General features: G+C 51.9%; 1 protein-coding gene across 1 annotated transcript; it reads right to left on the reverse strand.

Annotated features, from left to right (window-relative positions):
• Positions 1-5,621: 5,621 nt before the first annotated feature.
• Positions 5,622-8,482, reverse strand: GATA1 (GATA binding protein 1). Its single transcript, XM_054566371.1, has 5 exons — positions 8,263-8,482; positions 7,387-7,764; positions 7,132-7,277; positions 6,489-6,614; positions 5,622-5,993 (listed from the first exon to the last, which is right to left on the reverse strand). The coding sequence occupies exons 1-5, from the start codon at positions 8,480-8,482 to the stop codon at positions 5,622-5,624; spliced, it is 1,242 nt and encodes a 413-aa protein (XP_054422346.1).
• Positions 8,483-10,943: the final 2,461 nt, after the last annotated feature.

Here is a 10,943-nt window from a genome sequence, read left to right on the forward strand (position 1 = left end):
TGAGGGTGCTAGGAAAAGGAGTCTTCACGCCTTCCCGCGGCTTCCCGCGGCTTCCCGCGTGGCGCGCGGTGATGACGTAGCGCGGGTGGGTTGGAGCCCGGTTAAACTGGAAAATGGCTGGTGGCGGCCAAATGGTAGTACTAATGATGTTAAACGTGGTGAAGATTTTTCTGAGTTAATGTTCACGAAGGTGTGTCGTGAGAAAGGGAGTATCCCACAATAAAGTAATCACACAATATCACATCCCTAATAAGTAAGCTAATAGGTTTACACGCAGGTTGCATGCTGAAAGGAGGAGCTTAGGCAATAGAGCAATAGAGTGAGCTGAGCAAGCGTCTGACAAGCCCCAATCACTTACGGGCTCCGCGATAGAGAGGCGCAGGTTGGTCTCAAGCCAGGCGGCTACAGTGGCGGCACAGATCTGGGGGGACAGAAGTCCTATTGGGCTCAGAGCATGACCGTGGTACAGCCAAGCTGGAACATGGAATGGTGGAAGCTTTGAGTCCTTAGAGCCCGCAATGGGCGGCGGTCCTCATATCGGTGTCCAGATGGAGTTTTTATCAGACTTACAGTTTTGCGGTCCCATCCCAAGGGCATTCCATTGCACCCCATTACCTCAGTCTTGGGCATTCTGCCACTTGACAGTATCTGTCATGGCTGACAGTCACTCCATATTGGATTGTCAAATGTTACTCAAAAAGTCCACTCTGCTCTTGCTGTATGCAAGGTGGCACACAGGGAGCACTCACCAAGTGTTACCTATTAATATTCTGTCGTGAAAATGGATGTTGAGGCAAAAGGAGTCTTAATAGGGGCAAATAATTGTAATGGTAGCAAGTATTATGATATGTCAGCCATTGTTGTAAGCCACAATTCTGTGAGGTAGTTCCCATTATTAAGGCTGCTTTGCAGATAAGGAACTGAGGTTACATGACTTAGCCATGTGACCTTGGGCAAGTTACTGAACATCTACATGCTTCAGTTTCCTCATCTGAAAGATTGTGATAAAAGAGTGCCCAGGGCTAGAACGGACTTGGGGAGGGGAGTTTTTCTTGAGCGGCAGTTCTCTCTGTCAGCCTCCACTGAGTAACCTCTGTTTCTAAGTGTGTGCATGCGGGAAAGGGGGAGTTTCCCCCATAGCGGGGGACTCCCTCCCACCCCACGTCTAAATAGCCCCACGGGAGGCGGGTTTGTCCTCCTAATCTCCCTTTCTCATTCTTCACCATTTCCTACAGGGCTGTAGGCTGGGACCGGAAAGATAAGCGGTCTGGGGTTCAGCATCGCTGACTAACAAACAGATTGACAGCCCCACCACCCACTAGCTGGGCCCTCTGACCCTCTTGAAAACCCTAGTATCAGCCTTCTCTTCCCTTCCACTCTTTTCCTGCAACAAGTCTTTGTCCGGGTGGAAGAGCGTTGCAGCCCTAAGACCTTTAAACCTCCACATACACCAAAGAAAACATAATGATACACACTGAGGAACATTCTGGGGTTATGATGCCTGCAAAGTAATAGAGTGGGGGGGGGGGTCTTGGAAGAGTCAAGGCCCATTTTTCTGTATAGTCAGAAGAAAGCAGAGGTCAGCAAAACTTTCTATGAAGGACCAGATAGTAAATATTTTAGGCTTCATAGGCCACATACAGCTTCTTGGATGTTCTTCTTTCTTTTCTTCCCTCCAAAACTGTAAAACAGGCTGCAGCCTGTCTTTGGCCTGAAGGCCGTAGTTTGCTGATCCCTGCGATAGAGTGTCAGTCTTTGGTTTCTTATAGCTGGCTGGGATCCTTTTACAGGATAAATGCAGAAGTTCCATGTTTCCTGAGGAGAGGTATATTCCTTTTGTGTGAGGCATGAGGACAGATTCATGGACAGGGTCTGTTCGCTTCTGGTGTTTTTCTACTGGGTCAAGCAAATGTCCCTGTACAGAATGAGAATAGGGATTCCTATAGTTTCTATAGTGTTGTTCTTCCACTGAACCAAGCAAGGGTTTCTATACAGGACAAGACAGTTATTGTTAGAGAGCTCCAGACCAGGGGTTTCCATACAAGTTCAGGATGGGGCTTCTTAGGCCGCATTATGACAGGTTCCTACAAAGAGATCAGATGGTCCAGTTCAGGGTCAGCACAGCTGTTTCTGTACAGGTTTAGAGCTGTGTTCATATAGATAGAAGGATCAGGTATTCATATCCAGATTCAGTCAAAAGATTATTATTGAGCCAGATCAGGCTAGCTGTTTTAACTAACAAACCTAGAATCTTAGGGGCTTAACAAATAAATGTTTATTTCTTGCTCATAAAAAATCCAATGTGAATATTTACAACTGCTTATTCATGGACCAACTTCCATTTTGTGACTCTGCTCTCCTCTGAGTTCTTGGAGCTCTCACTATGCAGCTGATAGATGGGGAAAGAGAGAGGGAGGATTCCATGAGAGGTTTTCCATGGGCCAGGCCTGGAAGTCATGTATGTTACTCTGCACATACTCCATTGATCAGAACTCTGTCACATGTCCACATCTAATTGTAAGGGAGGCTGAAACAGTGAGAGAGCTCGGGGAGAAAGGGAACAGGTTGGAAAAGCCTATAGCAGTGCCTGCTACAGGATTCTGCAGACTCCACAGAGCTATGCCATTTAATGTGATAGTCACTAGCCACAGTCAGGACAGTGATTCCTGTAAAGGTGAGGGCAGGGCTTCCGGAACAATGCTAGGGCAAGGGCTATCAGAGAGAGTCACATCAGGGCTTCCTATACAGGGTCAGGAGAGTGTTTCCAGAGGGCAAGGTTAGGAGTTTCTGTAAAGGATCAAGTCAGAGATTCCTGAAAACTAGTCAGATTAAGGATTTCTGTTGAAAGTCAGGAAAAGGTTTTCTGCAGAGTCTGGTTATATGTTCCGTTACCGTTATAGGCAAGACTTCCTATAGAGGACCAGGGCCATGGAACCAACACAGGGTGAGAACAGGAGACCGTGTATAGTGTCTGGACAGGGGGTCCTGTGCCAGGTGAGACTGTAGGTGCCTGTATACAATGAGGGTCAGGACAGGCACCCCGCCACATGTTCAAGAAAGGATTTTCCATGTAAGTTCAAGACCAAGGTTCACGTTGAGAGTTGGACTGCAGGTTTCTGTGGACTCCGTGGGGTAGGGTGTGAGATAGGGATTGTTGTGCAGTGATGTCAGGGGTCATTGTCGGCAATGAAAGCAAGGCTCCTGAACTCAATCAGGGCTCCTAAAGAGGTTGCAGATAGAGATTTCTACAGTCAGGCCAGTGGTTCAGAACTAGATTTTATTGTCAGTGAAGTATTTCTAAAATGCTACCTGGAAGGCAGGGCCCTAGTACAGTGTGAGGACAGAGGTGTCCTATCCAAAGTCAAGGTGGGATTCCTACAGAGAGGTGGAGGCCCATGAAGAGGATTAGGACAGGCATTTTTATGAGGGGTGGTAGAGGTGCTTCCTTACAGTGTGGGTTCAGAGATTCCTAACTGGGCTAAGGCAGGGGCTCCTGTGCCATGGCAGGACAGGGGTACCTCCTGTACAAGGCAAGCACTGGTGTTCCTGTCCGGGGTCACGATGGGTTTTCTGCTGATAATTAAAGATAGGGTTCCCTTAGAGTTCCAGGACGAGGCTCCTGCACAAGGTGGGTCCAGACACATTTCCAGCAAAGGTTCTGAAAGGAGTTTCTGTTCAAGACAAGGACAGGGGCTCCTACAGAGCGAGAGGGCTGGAGTTCTGTGGAGCAGCCAGGGTAGTTCTGAGCAATCCCTGTAATGAGCACGGACTACTGTGATTCTGCAGTAGGTTAGTGTGGTGACTAGCTGAAGGGATGCTGTCCTGCTGAGGACGGCTGCTTACCCACACTATGTTGAGGATACATGGTCCCACAGTCCTCATCTCTGGGGCTCAATGGGGGAAGCAATAAAGAGCAGCAGCTCAAAAGCAAATCCAGATTTGAGCAAATTGAGGAGTGAATGATTTTTAAAAGAGAGAAAAGCAGCCCAAGTAAATGTGAACAAGAATCACTTTGCGGGGTGGGGGTGGGGAGATGCCCACACCCTAAATTCACTCCTTAAACTCAGTGTGGTCAGGGCAAGTTACTCTTCCATTCTGAACCTCACCTTTTCATTAATAAAATGAGTATGCATGTACTTGGAGTACTTTTTTTCAGGGGTTCATGAACTAAAGCAACTGAGGCCTTCCAGCCATTGTTGAGCACAGTGAGCACTCAGTAATATTTACCGCTTGCTGTTAGGGGCCTCTGGGTAGCGTGGAGGCTAGGCCGTGGAGCCTGGCTCAGCCCCGTGCCACCAACTGTGTGTCCTTGAGACAGCCACTTGACCTGTCTGGCTTAGGATGTAACTTGACTCAGTGCAAGTTCCTATGTGAGGGTTTGTTCAGTGGAAGAACGGATTCCACTTTAGAGGGAGCAATTCACTAGGTGAGCAGGAGGTATGTTGGGGAGGGAGTTGGCGCCATGGGGAGCTCCCCCACCTACGGGGTCTAAAAATCTCCCCTCAGACGCTATTTTGTCCTCCTAATCTCTGTCTCTCCTTCTCTACCATGTCCCACAGGGGCTGCAGGCCGAGCAGGGCTAAGAGACATAAGAGATGGGTGACAGGAAGACCCGTGGACAACCCCAAGGTCCTGGATTGGCCTTCTGACCTTCTTGCTGGCTACCATTCCAGCCCCTCTTTCCTCCCATTTCTGTCCTAAATGTGTCTTCTGTCCCTTGGAAGGGGGTCCCTGACATACACCAACTGAAACTGCATATATATATTGCTATCTCCACAAACAAGTGTACAGAGAGCTGCTCACATGTCAGCCACTCAGAGACACCGTGACATGGCACATGATATGTGATACGCTCAGAGACACAGACTTGCACAGAAGTACTGCTGTTACCAGACCCACAAAGACGTCCTGACACGTAGTACCTCATGGTCACTCTGTTATGTCTCCGCACACCGTCATACACAGTCCTTGTTCAACATTCCAGAAATGTTTATTGATCAAATTCTGTGCCCAGCACACATGCCGTCACACTACCTCAAAACCAGCCTGCGTGGTGCACAATCACACAAGCACAACCTCATACATTTCTTCAACACACCCTGTCACATACTTACTTCCATACCCTCTCATACAGTCACCTGTGCCATTTCTCGCAGTCACCTGGTGTCATGCACACCATCTCTCACAACCTCACACCATGATCGCCACCTCACAGAGCAGTCAAGCAGCCGCACATTGTCTCTCCCCAACATGTGTGGATACACACGCCATGTCATACAACCCGGATGCTGTCACATGCGTTTTCACATACACTGTTATAACTGCACATAACCCACTCTCCCGAAGGGTCACATGCGCCGGGTCACACATGCTATCTCACAGAGTCTCATACCATCAGCAAAGAATTGCAGGCCCTCTTACACACCCCACCTACCGCAGCTCTTTACTTGGTCCCACACAGACTCACACCTCCAATTTCAGGACTTTGGTGGTTTTATTTTACAAAAGCTTTGAGGGTCCAGACCAAGGAGGGTCTGGGGCCCAGAGGGTTGGGTTGTAGAGACTGCTGGCTACAAGAGGAGAGAGACTGCCCCCCTGTGCTCCGAGGCCATGCTCTGTCCTCATGAGCTGAGTGGCGCCACCACGGTGGTGGTGGTGGTGGGAGGCATGGGGCCTGTGGGGAAGGAGCCTGTAGGCGAACCCAACAGGGGCCCCGGGAAAGGCATGAGGTGACTAACAGGCCCTGACAGCACCACGGGGCCCAGGCCTTGGTAGAGATGGGCAGTACCAGGCGGCCCCAATGTCAAGCCTGAGGCAACTTCCCCACAGTTCCCACTACCACCACCCCCAGCCACCACCATGAAGCCACCGGTTGGTCCTTCTGCTGCTCCTGTACCGCCCAGACTTGACCCCCGTTTCTTTTTTCCTTTTCCAGATGCCTTGCGGTTTCTAGTCTGAATACCGTCCTTCCGCATGGTCAATGGTCGGTTCACCTGACAAAAGGAAGGCCGTGAGTGTTTCCCAACTCCAGACATTTGCCTCTGTGTCTCCTCCAGGGATACCCTTTCCACCTTACTCCTTAAGAATAGGGAACTGGGTCAAGGACTAAGAGAGCAGACCCCTGCTGTGACACAGATGTTGTCCTAAGGAATCAGGAGCTTGTGAGGCCCTAAGCTGGGAAAGGCTGGGAGAGGACTCCAGCCATAGGACTAGCTGATGGCTGGAGGGGAGGAGGGAGGAGGAAGGAGATGAGAAAAGGAGGAATGAGAAGGGAGCCGGGAGGAATGGAAGGGAGGAAGGAGGTGAGGGTGAAGAGAGGGATGAGGGGGAAGGAAGAGGGAGAAGAATAACAGGGATAAGAGAGGAAGGGAGTGAAGAAGAGAGGAAAGGGGAGAGAGGAAGAATACTGAAAAAGAAAAGGAGGAGAAGGAAGGGAGGGTGAGCAGGACGGGGAGGCGATGGGGGAGGCTCCAAGAGGCAGGGCACACCTGGTGTAGCTTGTAGTAGAGGCCGCAGGCATTGCACACAGGGTCCCCACTGGCATTTCTCCGCCACAGTGTTGTGGTGGTTGTCTGGCAATTGGTGCACTGGGTACCTGCCCGTTTGCTGACAATCTGGGAGAAGCAAGAATGTGAGGATCAGTGCCCGGGGGGTGGAAGACACAGCAGGTGAGGGTCAGGGTGAAGGCAGGGCTTCCCGTACATGGCGAGGACCGTGGGTTCTCTACGGGATGGGGACATGGCCTCCTGTCCCAGGGCTTTCCATATTGTGTGTGGGACCACATCAGTAGTTCTTATCTTCGGGGGACATTGGAATCACTTGGGGAGTTAAAAACAATCCTGATGCCCAGGCAGCACCCCAGACCAATAAAATCAACACACCTAGGGGAGGGCCCCAAGGTGATCCCAGTGTGTATCCAAGTGTGAAAACTGCTGTGGAGGGAGGGGACGGGATTCCTGCCTGCAGCCTGACGGTAGGTTGACAACAGGCACTTCTGTACAAAGCTGGGTCCCTGTATGGATAGGGAAGGGATGGGGGATGCGGATTCTTGCAGAGTGTGAGGGCAGGGATTCCCTGCACGGGATGAGAACAGCGGTACCTGGGTGAGGGGAGGCAGGCCTGGGGTCTTACCAGGCGCTTCTTGGGCCGAATGAGGGGCCTGTTTTGGCCATTCATCTTGTGATAGAGGCCACAGGCGTTGCACAGGTAGTGGCCTGTCCTGTCCCGCCGCCACAGGGGAGTGGCTGTTGCTCCACAGTTCACACATTCCCTGGCCTCTGGTGAAGTGGACAGAGGGGAAGAGGGAGCCAGGCTCAGCCCAACTTGGCCTTGTGTGTTCCCCCCCGCCCCCACCTCTACCTCCCTGTCCCTTTTTGGGAACCTTACCACAGGTGGCCAGGGGCAGGGTTCCACGAAGCTTGGGGGATGAATAGGCTGCTGGGTTGAGAGGGCTTCCGGTGGGAGAAAAGAAGTTACTGGGAAAGTCAGGGCCCCCATAGGCACTGCTGGGGACAGGGATTGACGAAGGCAGTGCAGGCCCCAGTGTCAAGAGGTCTGGACTCAGCCGTTCTGTCTTTAAGGTCTCCAGGAAACTGCTGCTGCCTTTCCCGTCAGGATCTTCTGGGGCCTGGGGAGGGGAGTCCTCGCGAGTGGGGCACACAGTTGAGGGAGAGTAGAGGCCAGTCTTGCCATAGGCCCAGCTGGCATATGGTGAGCTCCCTGGGATCCCCTCCATACAGTTGAGCAATGGGTACACCTGAAAGACTGTTGCAGGAGTGGGTATGGGAAGGAAGAAAGAAGAGGACAGAACAGTCTAAAGCCACCCTGCTTTCAGGGTGCAGTGGTGCCCGACAGCCCCAACATGGTGGCCAGTTCTCCAGCGCCTCCATAGGGCGCCAGAACAGCTGCTGGCCATTGAATGATCTGGGGATCCTGAGCCCCACTGGTCGCTCTGGCAACTGCGGTAACCTCGAGCCGTTTTCAAATGGGTTCTGAGGATAACTTGTGATTTGAAGTCCCATGGATCACTCGACAACTAGGACTACCACCACCTACTTCCCGCATTGCTTCCCAATGTGGCAAGTTGAGGAGCATGGGCTTCCCAGGTCGGACTTAACCAGAGAAAGTAGTCAGCACAGCCACGTGAAGGCTTCTGGCCATTTTCAGGATGACCTCTCTGCAGGATTCTGCCCTAGCTAAGGATCTCCATGGCACCCCCAAAAGCATGGAACCTGTCCCAGGAAAGCCACCCAAAGCAGTTACCTGGGGAGTGTCTGTAGGCCTCAGCATCCCTGTAGTAGGCCAGTGCAGCAGCTGTAGCTGAGGCGGTGCTCGGAGCAGTGGAGGAGGCTGCTGCATCCAAGCCCTCAGGCCCAGAGGGGAAGAAGACCCCTGACTCTGGTAGTGAGGACACCAGGGCAGGATCCACAAACTGGGGTAGGGGTTCAGAGGTCCCCAGAGCCCCCAGGCCAGGGAACTCCATGGGGCCTTTGCGGTTTGACCTGTGGGGACAGGAGGGGTCCCCTTCACCCTGACCCTCACCTGTGGGGACAGGAGGGGACAGACATAGAAATCCTCCCCCTTCCCTCTATAACCCCTCTTCCCTCCCTTCACTCTCCTCCCACTCTATTCCCTCAATCTCTATATCCCTCCTTTCCTTCTCCCTAGGTCCCTTCTCTCCACGCCCCTCCTCTCTTTCCTCCCTTGCCACTCCTCCCTCATCTTTCCGTAGTCTTCCACTCTCTTCCCCATCCTCTCCTCCTTTCCTAGTCTCTTCCCCTTCTTTCCCCATTTTCCCCCTCTCCTCCCTCCCTTTTCCTCTTCCTCCTACATCCTCTTCCCTTCCTTTCCCTCCTCTTCCTCCCTCCCTTTCCTTCTCTTCTTCCTCCTCCTCCCTTCTCTCTCTTTCCTCGCCTTCCCTCTACCCCCCCATCTCTTCTTTTCCCTTCTCTCACTCGGCTTCCCTTCTTCCGCCTCTCCTCTTTCCACTCCTCCTTCTTCTTCCTCTCCTTCCCCCCTTCCCCTCTTCTTCTCTCTTGTCCCCTCATCCTCTCTCTCTCTCTGTCCCCTCCTCTTCTCTTCCACTGTCTCTTCCTTCTCTCCCCTCCTCCCCCTCAGCCACCTTCTCTCCCTCTTTCCACTTCTACATCTCTTCCACTTCTCTTTCCTCCCCTCTTCTATTCTCTTCTCCTCCTGTCCCTTCCCCATTCTCCTCCCCTCCTTTTTCTTCATCCTCCTCTCCTCTACTCATCTTTTTCTTCCTCTCCTGATTTTCTCCTCCCCTCCTCCTCCACTTCCTCTTCTCCCCCTGCTCCCATCTTCCCTCCCCTCCCCCTCTAGAGCAGTCTAGGTGGGGTGGGCTGGGGTACAGAATAAGGGTCCCATGAACCCCTTGGTCACCCCCTGGGACCAGGGGGCTCACCCTCTTGTGATCCCCAATTTCATCCCTATCTACTGCATCTTGCCTTCTGACTTTCTCAGAAACCCCAAGGTTTCCGGCTTGACTCCCCCTCCCCCACCTCAGTTGGGTCTGCAGATAGAGTTCCTCCCTGCTCCATGGGGGGGGGTCAGTATCCCCCACTGCTTATCTCTGCCATCCCCACCCAACTTTTGAAATCACCCCAAGGCCACTGGCTTCCTCTGAGCAGGGGGACAGGTGGGAGGTGTTCCCTTTACCATTACCCACTCCCCTGGGGAGGCTGCCCATAGTTCTGCTTTCTGTTTCCTTCAGTCCCAACCATCCCTAGGCCTCAGTTTCCCCATTTTCCAGATAGGAGTTAGTAACAGGGCCAACCTAAGATCCGTGAGAGGGCAGCTCCATCCCTGCTCCTTTGCCGATATGCTTCCCTGTGTGTGTGTGTGTGTCTGTCTGTCTGTCTCCCTGGGTCTCTTTCTCCGACACTTTGTTTCTTCTTAAGTCTGGCTCTCTGCATTCCTTTCTATTTCTCTATGTTACCATTATATATATTGCTCTATATCTGTGCTTTTATAAATGTCCAATATTTTTCTCTTCCTTTCTCTGTCTTTCCACATCTCTATGATTGTTTCTTTCCATCTTTACTCCTCTGTCTTTATCCCTTGTTTCTCTTAGCTCTCTTTATTTCTTTTTTCGTTTCTCCCTCTGCACTCATATATACATCTCTCCCACTCTTTCCCTTCCTGTTTGTTTGTCTGTCCCTGCTTTCTCTCTCTCTGGGCCCTATGGCCTTATTTCCATATTTGTTTCACTGTTGCCATATCCCTGACCACACCCCACTGCACACAGCCCCAGATGAGAATCTAGAAAACCTACCCCTGACCCTGACTTGTCTTATGGAACTGGAGACCCCAGTTTCCCTGTGTGTAGGATGGAGTGATAGACATAGAATGAAAGGGCATCTTCAAATCCCCTGCCTATGTAACTCATTGTGTAGACAGGCTAAGGGTTAGGCTCACGGTTGGGGGTTATGCTGGGAAAGAGGTGGACTGCGGATGTGTCCACAACCAACCTAACCCCAGCGTCTCTCCCGTGGGAGGGTGTCTTGGCTTCTCATCTCAGCCTCCTTCTCATTCTTGTCTGTCTCTCCGCGATTCACAATTCTACTTGAGACTCCCCCCGCCCTCGCCCAGCCCACCTCACTTTCTCTCCTTGTGTTCTTGTCTCACTCTTCGTTTCCATCCCTGGGCCTGCTCTCCTGCTGTCTCTCTTTCTCTCTTATTCTGTCCAAATCTCTCTCTGTTTCTCCTTTCTCTTCCTGCATGTCTCTTGTTCTTTTTCCATTTCTTTTCCTTCCATCTCTCTGTTTCTCCCTCCCTTCTCTCTCTGTCTCCCTATGTGTCTCCTGCTTTTTGTCTATGGCCACTGTTCCTTTATCCCCTCATCCTCCCCTCACCTCCCATAATCTCCCTCCAGCACTCCCCTGCCCCCTGCACCTGGCACCTTGGTGGGTCCAGGGCTGCCCACC

The sequence above is a fragment of the Pteronotus mesoamericanus genome, unplaced genomic scaffold (assembly GCF_021234165.1).
Source record: "Pteronotus mesoamericanus isolate MK-2021 breed Mesoamerican mustached bat unplaced genomic scaffold, CSHL_Meso_final contig_173, whole genome shotgun sequence".
NCBI classification, from domain to species: domain Eukaryota; kingdom Metazoa; phylum Chordata; class Mammalia; order Chiroptera; family Mormoopidae; genus Pteronotus; species Pteronotus mesoamericanus.